The sequence below is a fragment of the Callospermophilus lateralis genome, chromosome 6 (assembly GCF_048772815.1).
Source record: "Callospermophilus lateralis isolate mCalLat2 chromosome 6, mCalLat2.hap1, whole genome shotgun sequence".
In the NCBI taxonomy this organism is placed as follows: Eukaryota; Metazoa; Chordata; class Mammalia; order Rodentia; family Sciuridae; genus Callospermophilus; species Callospermophilus lateralis.
The window spans coordinates 49707391-49728839 of NC_135310.1; the positions used below are offsets into that span (position 1 = coordinate 49707391).

Below are 21449 nucleotides of genomic sequence, written 5' to 3' on the forward strand. Positions count from 1 at the left end.
GAGAGAAATCTTTTTTATTTTTTGGCAGTACTAGGGATTGAATTCAGAACCTTACACGTACTAGGTAAGCACTTTACCATTGAGCTACATCCCAAGGCCCGGGAATCATTCTTGATACTGCGAGGTCAAGTCTTCACTGAACACAGTATCACATGGCTCCTCACTGCTGTTTTAGCCTCAGTTAGTCTGCTTCTTCCACGTTCTTATGTATCTTTTAAACAGCTTTTATCAGGAGCTTTTAGGAAAAACAAAATCTCATGTAACAATTTTTGGATCTCCCCTGCTATTCTGTTCTATTGCTCTGGCATCAAGACTGACTAGAAGTTTCCTTAAAAAAGTAATAAATTACCCAATGATAATTTGGCTTTTAAGTCCAAAAGTCAATGTGGAACTGATATAGTTTTGTTTGCAGGTATGTGGCATGGGTCTTTTTTGAAAAAAGGCAGCTCTTTACAATAGCACAAATGATTTCCCACTGGATTTGGATTAATCCTCCATGGCTTCAAAGACTGGAAAACTCACATGAAGCCTGGCTCTCCCATAAGGTACCCCTACGTCAATCATTTCAAATTAATACAAAGACAGTCTTACACATATATGGAGATTGATGTGTGTTCCCCTTGCACACAGTATATAACTCTTATAATTCAGACCACTTCAGACTGGCTAATTAGAAAGCAGCAGGGAAACACTAAAACATACAGATGTCACAATTGCAAGACGGTAGTTCAATCAGGAGTATGCATCAGAATCACCTGTAGAACTGGTATGCAATTGCACTGTTTAAAAATGCAGACTGGGACTTACAAAGTCTTACCTGAGAAGTGACCTAAGAATAAACATCTCTTAAAAATACCACAAAATCTGACTCCAATACTACTATTATAATGAAATCCATCTTTTTCCTGCCTATAATATGGGTTCTGGTTTATTAAGACTTAAATTTATTGTGTCAGAAGGATCTAGGATTAATTCTGTATTTGCCTCAGCCTTCTAATACAAATGATAACACGTAGAAACCAAAGAAACAATGATCACAAGCAGAGAAATTCTGAGTTATTCTGATTCTTCATGTATAAAGCCTCACACGCCACAGCCTACCCTCAAGTCTTGGTGTTATTGGAAGGATCTCTCTTCAACACTAAATACCTTTAAATATGTAATCTTCTACTCATCAATTAGAAAACATGAACATTCTATATTTGAAACTTTAAGATCAGTTTATTAAGTCAGTGATGAAAGTGATCAGAAGAATATTCTCCTGAAAATTATTTTTTTTTCTTAGAAAAAAAGAAAGGAAAATCAAAACCCTCTCAGCATAGCCACAGATGCTGTGGCAGTCAACTTCTCTGCAGATGGGGACAGTCCATTAGTCTGCTGAGTCACTCCCTGGGTCAGCAGGATTGTAGTCTGGATCATCTTCATCATCCTCCAGCTCCAAGTCATCCATTTCCTGGAACAAAGACTCATCTACCTCCACATTGTTTCCAGCTGCAAAAAGCAAAACAAAATTCCCTCTCAGCTTTATACTCAAAAAATCAAACATAGAACTCACTGGAGTACCACACAGAAACTTCTCAGTGTATATAGGAGGTGTCACTTACGAAATTCCAAACTACTAGTGCAAATCACATCTTTCTTTGTCAGTAGAGACTCTTTAACACTTTAAAAGCAATTTCATTCCTCCAGGTCACAGTTCAAAAATCTCTTGTTGTTATTGTTGTTAAGGGATTATCATAGAATGCATATTTATAATATGGCATGTTATATACTGAAGATATGTTACCCTGGCTATAGTAAGTTAACTATCAATGAGACTTGTACCAGGAATCTCTCTTATACTTGCTAATTAATTGATAGATGGAACTTGACCTTTTCTCTCCACCAGTTTTCCTTGTACCCAATAGTATCACTTCTCAAGATTCCACCTCTCTGAGTCCTACAGTAAGCAATAGCCACGTTCCCCATTAAACATATCACTCTTCACTTTGTCTGAAGTAGATAAATAGAGGATAGTATAGCTCTATTGAATCCCCACACATTGTAATACCTTCCTTCCCTCTCAGATTCACGTACTGACATTCATTGTAATGAGAATATAAAGAGAACAAGTGTTGTTTCATACCTATGAGTAGATCAGAAAGAAAAATATAAAATGCTAAGCCCTAGTCAAAGAATAACTGTCTCTGTAGGGTTTCACAGAGCAGATGAAGTCTAAAATATCTTTGTGATATATATGAATGGACCAAGAAGAAAAGATCAGGTGAAAGTAATTCTTGGTAGAAATGTATACAAGGCAAGAATATGTCGAACTGGAAGGCAAGATTTTTTAGGAAAAATACCAACAGATAAAACATGATAAGAGTCAGACAGAGGACAGCATAAGTCAACCTTTTTTTCAAACTAATGGAAACCATGAAAGAATTTCAAAAGAGAGGTTTATGATTAACTATAGGTTTTAGAAATTCCATCTCAGAGGCAGCAACAATAAAACAGATAAAGACATTAGAAAGAGGAACAGATTTGGGGATACAGTTTCAGAAACTACTACAAAAGTCCAAGTGAAAATGATAAAACCTTCAAGTAAGGGAAGGAAAGTGATGAGAAGACATTTCAGAGGCAAAAGCAATAGGTATGTTTTGGTAACTTACTGGATATGAAGAGGAATTTGATCCATCATAAAAGGAAAGGAATGAAGGATGAGTGACACTAAAACTTGTTCTGAGAGAATGAGATGAAGCTTTGGAGTTAGTACTTCTCAAAAAAAAAAAAAAAAATAGAGAGAAAGGAACAGGCTTGCTAGGTTTTTACTTATTTTTTTCCCAGACTACAAAAATTAGACAATTAAAAATCTGCTACAGAGAAGGTAATAAGATACATTAAAAAAAAAAAAAAAAAAAAGTGAGTACCAACAAGGTTAAAAGGAATGATTAGCAGTGGGCCCCTTCAAGGTTGCTTTTTAACCTCTATAAACATAACACCTTTATAATTCTAACCTTCTATATCAGAGAAAGCAGAAGCAGTTTGAAAGGCCAAAAGCTAGAAGATCCCCACCTAGCAAGATGGAGCTTGCAGAAATTTCACAAAGTACAGAAATCTAGGGTCATGTTAGAGGTGCGACTGAGTGTAGAGTCCAGTATAAAAATATACGTAGGCCAGGATTGGGATTCTAGTTCAGTGGCAGAGCATTTGCCTTGTAAGTATGAGGCACTGAGTTCTATCCTCAGCACCAAATGAAAATAAGTAAATAAAATAAAGGTATTATGTCCATCTACAACTAAAAAAATATTTAAAAAAAAATATATAAGTAGGCCATAAGCCATGAGGACAGGAAATTGCTTTATACTATTCTCTGCTATAATCTCAGTGTCCAAGTTATACAATAAATAGTGTATGGATGGATAATGGATAGATGGAAAATCAAAAGAGGTAAGGGGTAGGAGACAAAGGAGGATAAAGAAAGCAAAGGTGACAAGCTCCATGAGAAACTATGCAAGTTAGTTGTAATACGAGAAATTTGGGGGAAACAGGTCATCTGAGTCACAATGGGCCTGTTTTCTTGTCCCCCATAATTGTCTATCCCTATCTTGAGATTGCTTAAATTATCATAAGACTTTTAAATAGTATATTATTATAGGATTAAAATATTCAGTTCAAATGTATTAACTGATCAAATGTTAGAATTTTTGCTTCAAAATGAATTTTTCATCAGTCTTGGGAGGAAAAATTTACATTGAATTATCACTCTGATCTTTATAGTTTAAAATTAAAGACAACATTATACATATATGGAATTCTAATATTATCTTACCATCCTCCAAGAACTGGATATCAGATGTGTCAAGATTATGATCTGTTTCAAATAGCTGTTTCCCTAAAAGACACAAGTATATTTAACTAAAATGGCATAGTATTCATTCACTTTCCCTACGAACATTGAAAAAATAATGTAACAATTAAGGAAAACAAGTCTGAAAATCCATCTTCTGATAAATTTCAATGAATTAATTCATTTAGTAGCTAGCGGTATATGAAATATATTCACATTAAAATGGAACAAGTGATAAATCTAGTTTATCTAGAGTCCTAGAAAAATGAGATTGCCTCTATATAAAGTTTATTACCTTAAATATTCCTGTATTTCAAGATCTATTATTTGTAATATTTGTACCAGAAATCAGACATAAAAATTCCTCACAGCCAGGCACAGTGAAACATGCCTGTAATCCCAATTACTTGAGAGACTGAGGCAGAAGGACCACAATCAAGACAGGCCTTGTCATCTTAGTGAGACCCCATGTCAAAATGAAAAATGAAAAAGGGCCGGGGACATGGCTCAGTGATAGAAGGTCACTGGAATAAATCCTCAGTACTGGAGGAAAAATTAATTATAAACTATACTTTAAAAAAATAACATCATGTTATTTTCTTTTTGTCCTAGATGCCTACGAATATTATTGTCTTATAAAAATCTGTTCAAATAATCCTCTTGCTGCACAAGAAAGGATACCAAAATATTTGAGGGTAACAGAAAAAAATACGGGGTAAGGGAGTATCATACCACTTAATTTATTTTTTCCTGCTTGCTCTTCTTCTTTCATCCGTTTCTTTTTAATTTCCAAAAGTTCTGCATCAAACTTGGCCTTCCAACTTAAGAAATTCTCTATTGTAACAGGAGTGCCATGGAATAGTTGCTTAGGAAATAAAAATGACATAACTCACCAGACTGACATGACAGTTTCACAAATGAAGCCTAACAATATCTTCTAGTTAAATAAGTACAACTTAGAAGAGAAACAATTTATAAGAAAAATTAATGTTTGAAATTTTGAAACATTTAATTTGATTTCTGCCTGTCCTGGCTACTTTCATTGGTTTTGGCAACTTGCTCTGGAAAAACCCATTTCTTTTTTATTCTTATTACAAAAAACAAAAATAATATACAATGTAGTTACTATATTTACCACTGACATTTACCATTAAGAAGAATGCTGTCAGTTTTAATATGTGTTGAATACATATAAATTTATAAGAATAAATCATAGTTAACTTCGTTTCAGAATTTGAGGTTCTCAGATCATTGTGACAGCGACTTTATCATTCTAAACTCTATATGATAAGTAAAATATTTACATTTCTTGGTTTTACTGGTATGAGCTTTACTTATCTAACTGACTAGAATTCATTACTCATGTTATTCCACCAACCAGATGAGACTTCTAAACTCTTCAAAAAATTTACAAAATGTTTGTTTTTGTAATTTCAAAACAAATCAAAATTTCCAATGTAGAAAAACCTACAGTAATTAACCATATATAACAGATTTAGAGAATAAATGTACCTTTTCTGCTTCTTCTGCTTCTCTTTCTTTTTGTTTCTTTTCTTCCTCTCTTCTAGTTTTTATCTGATCTACTATTTCATTTAATTTTTCTTGCACAGCTGTCACTAGAGTAAAGATCATCACCATACCAAGATTTTCTTCAGCCTATGCAACAAAAAGGTGGTAAAGAACACACTTCTTAGAAAAATAGAAACTAGCCTATGATAAAATGTTTTAGTGTAATCACTGAAGACATGTTTCTAACATGATTACAATTCAGTTACACCATATATTCATACACTAGAATAAATGAACATGTTAAGAAGTGATTATATATGAGATAATGAGATCTTCCTCTAAAAGTCATGTCATTTGTCATACCCAACATAAAGCACGTATTTCAGTAAATTGTGTTTAATAATCATATAGGTAGAATTCAGAAAACCTTTTCCTACGGTATGAGTAACAACATTTCTCAGTATTTTAAATTACCGTTTTGAGTATTAAAAGCTAAAACAACAGAATTTAGACGCCAGCTTGAATTTTTAAACTATTACTATAATAAAGACTGTGGGTACTTTTGTGCCCTTTGTAAGGGGCTTCAAGCTAACTCCTGTAATCCTCATCAATGTGCTGCATCTATGCTAAGCATCCTAAATTTATGAGTAATAAGAGTCTCTCGTGAGTGTGAACACATACTGAAACTGCCCACTAGAGGGTGACTTAATATCCAACAGTCACTTCAATACTAAATGTTTTCCACAAAACCCATTCCTGGGTTCTCAATCTCAGCAAACCACATCATCCTCTACCCAGTGTGAATATCCTTACCCATTTAAAATCAGCCTCTGCCTCTGTTGTTCTGCCCATTGTTTTCAAACAACATTGTTAATACCCTATCCCAGGACACCATCATTTTCAGTTTGGAATACAAGAAATTTAATTGATCTTCTTAAACCTATGACCTTGCCCCCTGACATAACTTCTCTAGACCACTCTACATATACATACATACACAGCTAAACTAATTTATATGCTGAAGCAACATAAAACTGATCTAGTCAGTCTCTTGCTTTCCTCAACAGCTTCCCAAACCAATCAGAACCAAGTCCATATTTTTAAACAGTTTAGAAGACCCTTCTAAAGAATGGGGTAACTTCTTTAGTTTCATCTCTTGTCACCATGAGCATTGAACTTTAAATTCCACTGATGCTGTATAACTGGAAGTTCTGGGAAGAATCTCTCACTATCTCTTTGTCCACCTCACCACTCATCTCCCATTCTCAAGCTTGTTCCTTTAACACTCTTGATCCTCTTTCTTAAAACTCTTTCATTCCCTTGATGGTCTGGAAATCTCTTCCTTTAGATCTCAACTTCCTCTTGGAAGTTTCTCCAGTGCTTCAAGTCTATGACCATCCACACAATCCTGAATTTCACCATCATTGCATTGTTTACATAAAATAATGATATCCAGCTTGTCAGTCCAAATTCCTCAACAGAGTATAAAATCTATGAGACCAAGGATGGTGTCACTTAACCTAATGCTTGACACATTTCATTAACAAATCTCAGTAGGGTATCTTTTATAAAAATTAAGTATTTTAATCGAACAGCAAAAAAACAAATACATATATCAATGAACAAACATTCATGGAAACTAAACAACTCAGAAATCATATTAGTTCCACATCACTAGTATTAGAAATGCAAATTATAAAAATATACTGTTTTCATCTTATCAACATTTTATTTCTTAATGAAAATATGTAGTATTAAGAAAACTGAGAAACAGATATCTGAATGGCTATCATGAGGTCATAAACTGGCAAAATCAACTTAGCAGTATGAATGAAATTGTTAAACATGCAAACCCTATAGATCTACCAATTTGACTTCTAGAAAGCATCAGACTAGTAAAGTCATCAGTAGTTCATTATTTTCGTTTATTCAACAAACATTTGAGTACCTCCTATGCCAGGCACTAGAGATATAATGGAAGATCTGCTCTAAGGATTTAAAAATAGTGTTATATAAGAATGGTAAAAGAATTGTATATTAAATCAAGCAAAAATGAATGTCTTAAATATACATACAATGAAATTTTATGCAGTTATCAAAAATGAGGGAAGATGTCCACATACATTGTTATGTGAAAAATGAGATGTTATAAAACATCTCATGGTGTATAAATGTAAGAAAAAAAATCTGGCACTATATCATAAATAATAGATAATTATACCCAACTGGTGGGTTTTTTTAAAAAATTTTATTTTATTTTTATTTTTTTTTTTTTAGAGAGAGAGAATTTTAATATTTATTGTTTAGTTGTTGTTTTTTTTTCCAGCGGACACAACATCTTTGTTTGTATGTGGTGCTGAGGATCAAACCTGGGCCACATGCATGCCAGTGGAGCGCGCTACCGTTTGAGCCATATCCCCAGCCCCCAACTGGTGGGTTTGAGAGTCATTTTTATTTTCTTCATGACTTTTTTTTCCTAATATAAATTTGTTTTTTGGTAACTGGATATTAATACTATTTTTTGAGAAAAAGTACAATATTCCCTCAACACATCTTATGTCAGGTAAGTATAAAGAAATCAAAACTGCCTTTTTGAAAGGGGAAAATTGGAGTATAAATAATAATATACTAAACACACAAAAAAAATTCACTCAGATTGAATAATGAACAAGCAAACTAATATAATCATCCCAGGTCTTCTACAGTGTTTTAAAATTAAATACGCTAAGCCAAATTACACTAGAATTACTATAATTTCATGCTGGGAAACAGAATAAACAGGGACCAATATCAGCAAAAACTCCTTCCTGACAGACCTTTTTTCATGCCTCATTCTCTAATAGCTCCAGATACTTTTGTTATAAAATCAACACTCAGAGGACAATGGATGGGTCCTTAGAATATATAAGTCACATCTAAAGTTAAGAGATGTTTTTTGGATAATTCTTAGAAATAAACAAAATTGGGACTTTGGATTTTAAAATGGTAGAGTAAAATCTTTCACTTGCCTTCCTTACTGTATCTAAAGAACCCATGAAAACTTTCTACCAAAGCATGATAAGCCCTCACTGTGGAGAGCCCATTCCGTCCTAGTCTAGTATGAACTTCCCAATATTCACTTTTTCTTCCATATAAGTTTCTCCTTTGGGAGAGGTCACAAGCCATTATTGGTATTTCTAAGAATAGTGAGGAAGAGCCACACAGGGAGAAAAAAAAAAAAAAAATTGCAGGCCTCTTCCCAGACTACAGGGTACTAACCTATAATATTAAGTGAGAGGGGGTAGAAGTTTTATTTTTACCTAAGTTAGAATTTTTGCTGAACATGGTGGCATATACCTATAATCCCAGCTACTTGGGAGGCTGAGGCTGGAAAACTGCAAGACACAAGAGGGTTACAAGTTTGATACCAGCCTGGGCAACTTAGCAAGACTCTGTCTCAAAATAAAATGTAAAAAGAGCTGGTGGTATAGCCCAGTGGTAGACTACCACTCTACCAATTGAGCTATAAAACCAGCCCCCTGGGGTTTGATCCCCAGTAGCATACACCCACAGTTTAACTTTTTAGCTACACAAGTGACTAGACAATCCAAGAACCAAATTAGAACTGTGTTTATAACTTAAAGAATCTGTTGGGTTTTTTTATTACCTAAAGAGAACAGATAAGTCAGGGCTGGACTGAGCTTTAAATAGGCACACCTTCTATTAATAGAACTTTAAAGGGACAGTGAGAAACAAAAATAAAGATGCTTTGAATGCATCTTAAATTTGGTTTGGTAAATGTACTACTTAAATATTTAATGGCATTTTTCTAACTCTTAGATTAATGTATAATATTTAGGGCCAATGAAATAATATCACTACTATAAAACAACACTATTTCCTTACCTGCAATGCTAATAATTTTAAAATGTCTGAGACATCATTATCTTCTAGGTTTTCCTGGGAGAATATTTCATAAAGGGGAGCTTCATCTGGGTATTTTTCACTGTATGTAAACTTGAGTGTAGTCTGAACAGCTAAGACACAAGAAAAAGTTGATGTGAATACATTAAAAGTATAGAGACTGGTATTTTTGTTGAATCAGTAATTCATTTACAATGTGTCAATGAAAAGTAGTAATAGATTTTCCCACAATGAAAACTAAGGCTATTAAGATAGAAAATCACAAGTATAAACAATATATATAACAAAAACAGTTAAATACCAAAAATAACTTTTTACATATGAAACACATTTACCACTAACTGGCATTTTACTATACTACTTTTCTGAAAAAAAAAAAAAAAAAGATGAACAAAAACTACTCTTTTTTATTTCTTCTTAAATCTTCCCTGAGATAAACAAAAAGCAATGATCATTAAAAATAAAATAAAATAAAATTCTATCATAGGCTCATTTTCATCCTCTCTCATAGCCAGATATGGTTATAGCCCTGGAATTTACATTTATATCTGCACAATGATAGCAGGGCATTGCTATCTGGTGGCTAAATGACAGTTCTGAACTAGATATTTTGAGAAATTATCTGGAAAACGTTTAACTTGATTCAGCTATACATTCTCATTTGCTCTTTTGACTTGTGCCATTTTACAGATCTGACTCTTGTACAGTAATAAAATTCTTAAGGGTACATTAGTGCAAGCTGTCGCTCTACAACCCAACTCAGTGAGTTCTCTATTCCACCAGGCAATGTGAAGTTAAACAGCACTGCTATGCATTTTCTGTTCAAAGTTGTATATTAATCAAAACGATCTTCTGTCTAGAGTTCAACTTTCTTGTAACACATTTTAATTATTAAAAACCTGACTTTGATGAAGTAATATCAAATCCATATAGCTCTCCATACAAGAGGTAGAGGGAGGTACCTTAAAATTTTCAGATTTGATATTGTGTTTTTAATCTTCATGTATGATGTCAATAAAGAATTTTATGAGTAAATCAACAATAAAGGATTGAATACTAAGGGTTAGGAAGAAATAATATCAATTTCTCTTGACATTCTTCTTTCTTCCCTTTTAAACACATTTCTAATTTTACTACAAAAATAAAATTTATTTTTATTTTTCCCTAGGTTTTTTAAGGCATCCTTGACAAATAAAATTATTTATATTTAAGATATACAACATGATGTTTAAAAATACATATGTATTATAAAATGATTATTATGGTCAGGTCAAGTCAATTAACAAAACTATCACCTCCCACAGCTACGATTTTTATTGTATGTGTAGTAAGAATACTTAGCCTCTACTCAGCCTTGGAGGCAAGGAGATTTTAGTCTGGCAAAGCTCGTGATGACTTCAGTCTTCAATCAATCAGTTAGAGAGGCTGCTCTATACCTGGGGACTTGGGCATTGGACAGCCCTCCTCTTGCCTTATTTGGTAAAAGAACATTCCACTGAAATCCTTTGAATCCCCATTATATAAATAAAGCAAATGCAGACTCCTCTCTCTCTTTCTCCTTCCAGTGTGGAAGCAGGATCCCTAAGGTCGCAGAGCCCTTCTACCCTCGCTTTTCAAATTATTTATGTGTCATGTGATTTTTTGGCGGTATTTCTCAGCCAGAACATTTCACACAAGGGAAACCCAAATTTCATAGTCCATGTGGGACACAGGAGAGAAGTATAAGGATTGAGATTAAGCACAAAATCAGCAGAAGGAAAGAAATAATAAAAATCAGAATGGAAATAAATGAAACATGGACCAGAAAAACATGAGAAAAGATCAATGAAACTTAACTAGACTTAAAAAAAAAAAAAAAAAAAAAAAAAAGACCCAAATAAATGAAAATTGAGACTTTTACAACTGATACCAGGGTGGGTGATATTTATTTTATGGTACAAAGTTTCAGAAAGGATGAATAAATTCTAGAGATCAAGGATACATCATGGTGACTCTAGTTAATAATGCTTTTTTGTTTTTGTGTTTGAAGTGCTAGGGATAGAATTCAGGTCCTTGCACATGGTAGGCAAGTGCTCTAACACTGAACTCTACCCCAGTCCAATAATAATATATCATGTACTGAAAAATTGCAAAAAGATTAATATTAAATGGTATCACCACAAAAATATTTTAATAAATACCTAAAAAACACCATTGTTGGCATATTACTTCTTTCCTCTATAAATGTAGTTTTATATAATTTATTTGTTTCATGATCATTATATTGAGAATATTCTTTAATACATATTTTAAATAATGGTAAATTGAATTACATCCTGTAGGTATACTAAAATGCATTTAGTATTTTTAAGGATTAAATTTTTTAAAAAACAATATTTATTGGTCATACTATTATAAATACCAGACATTCATTATAAAAGACCTAGGAATACAATAAGAGAAAATAAAATCACAAGTAATCTTATTATTGGGAAGAGCTCAAGGTTACCATTTTGGTATAATAATTTTTAAAAAATCTCAGAAGTATTTCTAAAAATACACTTTAAAGTATGTTTCCATAGATACATTTACATTTCAAACAAAATTATATAGCCATAACATTATTATTAATTATACTCATAATGTTGTGCATGATTTACTCTTTCATAATATACGCATATAGATCATCAGGTATCACAAATGCATCCCTCCCAATTCCTTAAATATTAAATATAAGCATACTTCCATTATATAAGTTGGCCATCATTTATTAGTTAAGATATAAACTACAATTATAATAACATTCTTGTATGCATTTTATTTGTGCATAAAAGTTTCCTCAGAATAAATATTCCATGAGTATCTACTTATCAAGGATACAAATATATTTAAATCTCCTGCTTCACTAAGGAATCTATAAAAACCCAATGGCTTTCCTAAACATGTATAGAAGTTTATACTCACTCTCAGTAGCATACTGTTGTCTCCCCATCAATATTGAAAATGTGTTGGATGACATGTTATTTTCACTTTAATTTATCTTTTCAATTACTAGTGAGATTAATTTTAAACAATCATTTATAATGTTGCCTCTAGAAATCATATATCCATTCCATTTGCCTGTTTTTCTACTAGTTGGTTCATTAAAATGAAGTTTTGGAACAAAAATAGTATAATCTAATAATTATTTCAAATAAATTTAAAAAGTATTTCTCAAATCAGGAATGATGAACTGTATAGAAATATTATTACAGAGCTATTATTAGCTTCTAATAAAACTATTGCTTAGAATATGGGAACGATATGCAGGAATTTTTAAATTTTATTTTTCATTTAAGTATACTCTTAAAGAAAACTATATTTCTGGATTCTTTTAATAATGAGCACTGTCACACCAATTCTGGCACACAAAACTGCATCATATAAACCCAAATAATATCATCAACTTCTTTATAAAGAAAAGTTTCAAATAGTGAAGAGCAGAGGGCACAGTATTTACTCTTACTGAGATATATTATAGGCATTTTTTATTGACCTATCTATAAGAGTACATTCATTATCAATTTGGTAAAAAATAACTATATCCAACATCTTCTTCATTCAGATTTCAAAATATTTCAGTGCTCACCTTATTTTCAAAGGTTCAAGACAGATTCAGAGTTATCAAGCGAGACCATTAACAGTTCTTACTTACCAGCCTAACAGGGAAAAAAAAAATCTTGGGACTAATGCCAATTTATATACCACTTCTGTCAAAGCACTATTTTAACTGAACTAGACTAAAGGTAGAAATGAACTTCAGATGCCATCTCCTTGATGATCCACCAAACTTAAGTGAATTTAATTTTAACTTATTGGTTTTATAGCTGCTTTATTTTAAGAGAGAAAATATGAAGATATGTATATATCCAGTCTCATTTATAACAGCAATGTTATAAATTAACAATCTACAATGTTTAGTATGACAAATAACAATCTACATGTTTAGTATGAAAAATACTAGTCACTCAATGGATTAACATATGATCACTGAAAAACATTTGTATGCAAAGTCTTATTTTAGGCAAAAATCTCCCCCCATTTCTCCATCTGCTATACTGCTAATGTGTCTCTTTTGCTTGTAAAATGAAGCATATTGTGCAAGACTATATCTCATCGACTTCCTATTTTTCTAGGAGTTATGTGTACACAGGAAATACCAATTAGAAACACATCATTCATGTTAGATTCTTAATAGCACCTTGGCACCTTCACATCTGCAATGCCTAGCACAATGGCTGCAGAATCAGTGAAAGTTCTGAGAAAGAAGCTTACCACAAGTACTTTTATGACACTTACTTTCATCATTTTCTCCGGCCTCAGATGTCACAGTAATGGTGAAGCTGGGTGGATTTTCTGATAATACTGCAAGAAAATACACACAGATGTTATTATTCTGATTCCTATGGCAGATTTTCTTCCTTTTTAGCATTTGATCATTACCCAGGCTTCAAACTGCTTCCTAGCCTATATTTTCATTTCCAGAATATTGAAATGATAAAACCTATATCAATTTTCTATTTAAATGAGTTTTCTTTAATTTACAAAGAAATACCTATCTTTATGTTTTACCAAATGAAGCATTAAGTAATTTAACTTTTATTACCTACACATGAAAAATTCAACTCCTAAAAACCTCAAACAGAAGGTAAAGAGTTTGATGATGTTTGGCACCAGACACTGCCCGCTGATATTCATGATATTCACTGACTTTCATACTTCTTGTTCTTTTCCACTTTGTTAAGTGTAATCAAACTTAATCCTTTCACAGATACTTATTAAGCCTCCATCATCTTTCATGGAATTATAAAAGGAATTAGTTTTGAATCAAAACATTTAATTGCTTATGTTTATTAAATGAGACATGTAAGTCAACATTTACATAAGAAAACTTTATAAATTATTTTACAGCTTCATACCTAACTAAAATTACATCTTTTTATCATCTTTTTCCCCGAAAAATATTATAAAAATTCTAGAGACCTCCTAGATCAATGCCTGGCAGAATCAATAAATATTGGCTTAATGAAAGACGGACTAAACTAATGGAAGAAAAGGAGAGACACAAAGGAACAGATTCAAAACCAGATGAAAACCAAGGAAACTTCAAGCTACAGGGAAGGCTGCTTAAGCCTGTCAGGAAAGCCTATGTCTTACTTTGTGCCTGGGAAGCACTGGTATCTGCACTGGCAGCAGATCTGCAGACTTTGTGAAATGAAAGAGCAAGGAATCACTCAAGAAATCATTACGGAAACTACTTGGCTTTTAGTATCAGAATGGCCCAAAGCCATCATAAATATATATATAAAATCAACACATTTTTAAGATGGATGTCTTCATATTAATTGCAACGTAAGGTACTTGAAGCAATGGTGAACATCTATGATTACCAAAAAGGTGTTTGGTCAGGAAGATGAAGGATGCATTGAATTCATATTATACTAGATTAGATCTCAATCAGTCCAGCCCATAATGAAAAAGTACTAAAAGCTCATTATAACAAAGTTTACAAAATAATTGGTCTCATCTATTTTTTAACAAATGTGTATTAGATACAGCTGATGTTTAATTTTTCTTTCCTTTCATAACCAATTTTGGCATTTTTATGTCACGAAATGTAAACGATCCAACAACTTTAGAAATAAGAGTTCAACTGAATGACTTTTACTTGTTTCTAGAATTCTATGAAGCTGTTGGTCAGGGATATCCTATACCAGGTATAACAGCTAACATTCTAAATTTAGCATTACTTTGTGACTATGCCATTTATTTACATAAAAATCTTTTAATTCGAACAACACGACTGTTACTGTATTTCACTAAATTTAGGATGCCATCAAGTATGAGATACACTTTACCTTATATACCACTAAGAAAGAAAAAGCTACCAATTGAGCTATGACACATAATTCAATCAGTTTGTATTTCAGTAATGTTAAAATGTAAAAAATGTGTCTCAGAAAAGATTAACTATATTATCATTCCAATTTCATAATGTGGAAACTTAGACACAGAGATTTTATATAATTGATCCAAGGCTCTACAACTAGTAAATGGCAAAACTAAACAGATATATAGTTTCATTTAGAAAGAAAAAATATATATATTTCTAGCTGAGAAATTCCATTTGAGTTAGGCTGAAAATCATGGGTGGCATGTAGAAATGGAGAAAGGGAACATAGCTGAAGGTACCATGGCAGCAAAATCATAATAATTAGAAAACTTAAGGATCATATAGGGAATAATTATTTTTTCTGTTTGAAATATATATATGTAAGCAAAAAACACTAGGGAAAAATACAATTTAAAGTTTAGGCATGATCAATAACAGTTTTTAATAGTGGTTAAAATTTTTTCTCTACAAACAGGAGAAAAATCTGGCAATAGTATATAGAATGGAAGGAGGGAAACAAGACTAGATACGGATGAAACTAGGTCACTGCTATAATAGATCAGGTAAAGGTAAGGAGGTTCTAAACTAGGTTGTCAGCCATGGGAATGGCAGAAAACAGGAAGTTAAGATAGTTATCAGATATTGAGTTTGCAGGATGAGGACATGATACCACTAACACAAACAAAAAACACACACACAAAAATCAAACATGGTATATTTTAAAGACAGAGGTACTCTGAGCTGGAAATGTCATGTAGGCAATCAGAAATAGGCAAATGGAACTAAAGAGAACCAGGCCTTAATTCAAATTGGAATCACTTATAAAGAAGCGACAAACTAAATAAGATCATGGAGGAGAAAATGTAATAGAGAGATAAAGGCCAACATTCACTTTTAAAGGGATCCTCAATTTGAAGAACAACTAAGTGGAAGAAAAAAACTGACAAAGATTACAAGAAGCAGCCACAAGAGATAGTAACAAAACCAAGAGACAACAATTTTAAACAAATCAAGGCGAAAAGTTTCAGAAAGAGATGGAGGATAATTCTCCCAATGCCGCTCTACCCACTGTCTCTCAAGAGTTTTCTAGCAAGCAGATTTTATCACATCATTACCTGCCTATATCAGCAGTTCTCTATCTATATATGGTGTTGGATCAGTTGTGAAAAGAGGGTGGCATCATACAGCCAACACACTAGAAACTATGCATAACTGAAATACATTTTATTTGTGAAACTACACCAGTTATAAGGATCTGAGTTTGATATGGCAATGTTTACAATGTGTACTACATAGTTTTATAGCTATACAGGGGAAAAATGGACAATGAACTATTACCTTATAAGATCATATCTAAATCTCTGACAAAGTCCTCTGTGATTAGACCCTGCTTATTTGTCCAGTCTCATTTTCTATGACTCTCACTTCTCACTTTATATCCCAGAAATACCAAACCACTTGTCCTTTGTATAATCTATTGAGTCCTGGTTCTGCATACACTGTGCCCACTGCTGAAACACTCTTCCCCCCAGTCTCACTCACTTGTTAATGGAACTCTTCCATTACTCCTCAGTTTTCCCAAACAATTCAGGCTCTCTCTTCTTCCCTAAATTTATATTATGTCTGTTTCCCTAGTAGACTAAGTTCTTTAAAAATGTATATAAATAAATATCTGGTCAATGAGGAAGTCAAACGGCCATGGGTATATGAGCAAGAATATCACTGAACATCAGTGAATCTTGTGAGCCAGATTGAATAGGGAGGCAAGACAGATCATAAAGAAAACTGAACAACCATTCCATGAGAAATCATGACAAGAAGTTCTAAAAGCATTACAGTGAAAGAACTATAGGGCTACAAAGGTTATGGACAGAAGGAGGAATTTCAGAAGCCAAAATTTTTAGAGATGGGATTGCCAAGGAATGCCCATGGCCACATGCAACTGAAGGATATAAAAATCAAAGCTGTTAGTTGATGAAGGCAATGAATTATAAAGTCACACCATTAAAAGAATCAACAATTAAGATGGTAAATTTCTAGAAAAAAATATCTTATATTTGTTTAATGGATATAAAGAATTTATACTTACATTATTTCCCATTAAAAAGATATTTGGCTTGAAGAAGTTATACGATTTGTCCAAGGACACTATATCAAGATGTCACTATACAGAAAAAATGGGAACCAGGTACAATAAAGAAAAGAAATATTGAGAAACACTGCTGATAGTCCCCTAATATTGAGTCTCCCCTTGTTCTCGATATGCCATTTTTAATTGAGCATATTGACCAGTCCCAGACTAAAAGCTGCATTTCCCACTTCTCATGAAATGACTCAGTTTTACTTAACAAGATAGAAACAGAAATGTCCATTGACAGTTTCCAGGAACTCCCTTAAGAAACTTCTGGCTTTCACCCTCGCCCCACCCTCGCTTAATTTCTTTATCTGTCCTGTAACCTGAAAAGGGAATATTACCATCATTTAGGTCAAGAAGGTGAGAACACACCTTAGGGATGACAAAGAAAAGGATCAAAAGAAGCCTCATCCCTGAGGAACTTTTGGATTGGTCCTGCCATAAGTCTTATGTGCAAGAGCAATAAACTTTTACTTTCAAAAACTAATGTTATTTAGGGTTTTCCATCACAGCTGAACCTATTTTTAAAACAGAGAAGGGAGTGATATAGTATGTGAAAGTAAGGCAGCAACTAAAAACAGAGATGGAGATCCTGAGTTCTGATGAAGGAATACCCCAATCTAACACATTACTGTGAGTTGGGATAAGTATCAGATGCCAGACTTGCACCACTGTGAGTGGATCAAAATAATTTTGAAAAAAAAAAAAAAATAAGATTGTTGGGTATAACGGAAGGGTAGGAGGGATGTTAGGTGACATAGAGGCAGATAATGGTGAGATGGAGAGAATTAAGGATTTTGCCAAAAACAGATAACAGGCAGTAGCTAAAAGGTATATTAGCAGAACATACAAATGACCTTAGATTTCCACAAAGAACTAGTAAGCCAATATTAAAATCTGTCCCTTTGGTTGTTAGGGAATATTTAATCTTTCAAAAGTATGTTTAAGAAAAACTGCTTTTACAAGAGACTCCTGCTCTAAGATATACTAACTGTTAAATGCAGGATTGACAGGGCAAATACAGGATTATGTACACCTCTTGGCAAGGCAAACAGAATTAAGGGAACCTGGTTTTTGGTTCACTTGATGTCAACCAATTTATTTCAACAAAAACTCCCCACATCCAGAGATTTTGATACAGAAACGGAAATAACCAAATTCTACTACCTTAGCAGGACCTTGTCAAGTGAAGCACTACTGAAGGAGAATGTGGTATCAGGAGAGTCCATTTATAATTTTGGAAGACTAGTTGTTAGGAGGGTTGGATCAATGTGCAATCAAGCTACAGAATAGGCAAAAAGAAGAAACTGTATTATGATTTGTTATAATTCACAACAAATGCAACACTGGACCAAAAAGTCTTTGCAAATAGAAAACCTGTTAACTCTGAGGTTAGTGTAGGTCTATGCACTAGAACTGTGCCTCTTCAACATCCACATAAACTCATGTGTACTTAACAAACGCTGCTTTCTTTAGCTCTCAGCCAGCCATTGGAAGAAAAAAAGAGGGGGTGGGTATCTACTTCCTTCATCAATAGCAAACAGCATTTACCAAATCTAATATTAACTGTGATTCAAAATGAAGTTAGAAAACTATGAATTAGTTCTTTGACAAACTGACACAAGTAAGCTTTCTTTCTTAAATCTGGCATAAAAATACAAAAGTATGGAAACAAACAAAACAAGGCTATATAGAACAGCAAACTTTAAAAGTTCTCAAAATTTCAAAAGATAAAACACGGCAACATTTTATTTCAAAGTCCTCTGTCTTTCCCTTAAGACATTTCATAAAGAACAAAATCACAAGACAAAGGTCCCTAAGAACTATAAATCAAGACATTTTAATTTATTTATTACAAAACTTATAGGAATGCTATCAGGAATTAGAGATGTGGACTCAAATGATAACGGTAGAATACTTGAATGCATCAAAAAATTCATAAATATCATTTATTATCCTGGCTCAGAATTCTCAAGCACTTGTCTATCTGCCAAAATTTCTACATACTGAACTATACCAGAGCTGTCATGGCATAATACAATTTGAAATGCTTACATAACTATTTTAGGGTTAAAAACATATCACTTTCCTAACTATTTATATGCACATATAATAGTAAGAGATACCTTAATATCCAAAAAAAGAAAAAAGAAAAATGAAAAGAATATCACACCTATGCTGATTTGCCTCCACCTACAGAGTTCATGTCTGTGATAAGTCTAAAGTTTAGAAACCACCAAACATCACCATTAAGAATATATCCAACAACTGACCCTGGTATTCCATTTTATTTAGACATCGACATATAAGCAAGGATAGAGAAGGGAGCCAAACTCCATACACACTCACCCAGGTAATGACACTCTCAAACCCCTCTTCACTCATCCCCCTTAACATCCTCACAGCACAGTTGTACTGCTGGTGAGAGACAACATGAACAGGACTGGAGCTATACTGAGGTAGCTGACACACTTCTGCCTGTTGGCAAAGCAGAACAAAATTTGCTACCATTGCAAGTAGTGATCAAAGGGTGGAACCAAGAAAAAACTAACCTAAACAATAAAAGGGAGAGGGGTTATAGTTTATGACCTCAAGTAATATATTTTACACTCTGATATCTGACAATCAATGATAGACAGCACTTAAAGGAAAGGATGAGGAATGCCTACTCATTCATAATGGCCTTACCTGGACTTCTCAAATCTGAGAGAAGCTATACTGATAGAATTACCTTATCGCACTTTCAGAATCAACTGAAGCATGACTCAATACGTAAGAATTCTCAATATAGCTAATGAACTTCTCACTAATATTTTATCTTAGCCCAACCAATAAGTAATCTGCTTTCCTTCATATCAAGCCCCAAAGCCTAGACGAGGAAAAAGGACAGAGTACCGGACCTAATACTTAGTACCACCCCTGCCACTAACTCGCAGGCGGTACCAAAGCAAGCAAACCACTTTCCTTTCCTGAACCTCCGTTATCTTACTTGTAGCAAAAGTCTCAAACTAGATGATGTCTAACATCCATACCAGCCTAACAACCAACAAAACTATAGCGGAACAGAAATTTGGGCCACATTATTCATGAGGCATTTTGCAGAATGCCAGGGAGAGAAGTTGTGTTTCTTTTTCTTTCTCTTTAAGAAAGAAAGTCGACAAACTCCAGGGATTACGCTACCCTCAAAACTGATTCTAGGTTGCTCTAAGAAGAGCACTGGGAATCCCACAATTTTTCAAACACCATCCTATGAAACACACCTTCTATCGAGTTAGGGGTAAGTACGTGAAAACTCAGACATTTGAAGCTCTGGAAAAACAAATCTCATTCAGAGTATCTTTTAGTGTATTTCACTGAATCTCGGATGGATTCAGGTTACACAGAAAGCAACGTGCTCCCGACCCAATTCCAGGCCTGACAGTTTCCAGGGACTTCACCAGCGTCACCCCGCTTTTCAGATCTCAGGGAACAATCGGAGAAGGGGAAACAACCAATGAGTTACTGGCAAGTAGCTGAAAAACTTGGTGTGGCGGGCGGAGGGCCACGCGGCCTCAAGGTCTCCCTCTCCATCCCAGCCAGGGAGACCTAGGCCTGAGGCGACTCCTGCCCATCCCACTCCACGTCGAGGCAGCTGTGGGCTCGCGGGCGCGAAAATCACCTGTGAAAGAATCGGGGTAGATGGACTCTAGAGCCTCCAGCTCATTGCGTTGCTCCTCGCCGTAATCTGTCATCGTGGCCCTCGCTGCTACCCATGGGTCGCCCGGATCCCCAGGCAGCGCGCAGCAGCTGAAAGCGCGGCCGCGCCGGCTGCGGGGCGGGCGCAGGCGCAGAGTCCCGGGCTGGAAGGAACGCAGTCCAAAGCCAGGCCGGACCTGCTGAGCAACAGCACCGCGTCGCCCTCCGCCTGAGCCCTAGTTCCGCGTTCGACTTATTCGGCCTAGCCAGCGGGGCTCTGATTTGCCGCCTGTTCCATGCCTGTACGACGTTTGCTGGGATCTTGGAGGCATCTGGTCTGGCATTCACTAAGGACACCTATCGCCGCTGCTGCGCTTTTCAGGGCCTGAGCCTGAGAAGCCCTCAGCGCGGCATCCTCGCTCGATGAGTCGGGGCTGAAGGTGCACTTAAAGCTTTGGGTCGGACTCTGTCTCCAGTGGCGGGCGGTG

The 21449-nt window shown here is 34.4% G+C and overlaps 1 protein-coding gene across 1 annotated transcript; it reads right to left on the bottom strand.

The window, feature by feature from the left end:
- Nucleotides 1-1201: 1201 nt before the first annotated feature.
- Rwdd1 (RWD domain containing 1) lies at nucleotides 1202-21188 on the bottom strand. Its single transcript, XM_076858331.1, has 7 exons — nucleotides 20945-21188; nucleotides 13559-13624; nucleotides 9224-9354; nucleotides 5342-5485; nucleotides 4562-4694; nucleotides 3812-3874; nucleotides 1202-1491 (listed from the first exon to the last, which is right to left on the bottom strand). The coding sequence occupies exons 1-7, from the start codon at nucleotides 21015-21017 to the stop codon at nucleotides 1370-1372; spliced, it is 732 nt and encodes a 243-aa protein (XP_076714446.1). The 5' UTR covers nucleotides 21018-21188; the 3' UTR covers nucleotides 1202-1369.
- Between the last annotated feature and the right edge of the window lie 261 nt (nucleotides 21189-21449).

Excerpts from the sequence above, each read along its gene's own strand:
- Rwdd1 (XM_076858331.1), bottom strand. The coding sequence starts at position 21,017 with ATGACAGATTACGGCGAGGAGCAACGCAATGAGCTGGAGGCTCTAGAG. Across the intron at positions 13,625-20,944 it reads CTACCCCGATTCTTTCACAG|TATTATCAGAAAATCCACCC; the intron begins GTGATTTTCGCG and ends ATTTTCTTGCAG. Across the intron at positions 1,492-3,811 it reads TATCCAGTTCTTGGAGGATG|CTGGAAACAATGTGGAGGTA; the intron begins GTAAGATAATAT and ends TGCTTTTTGCAG.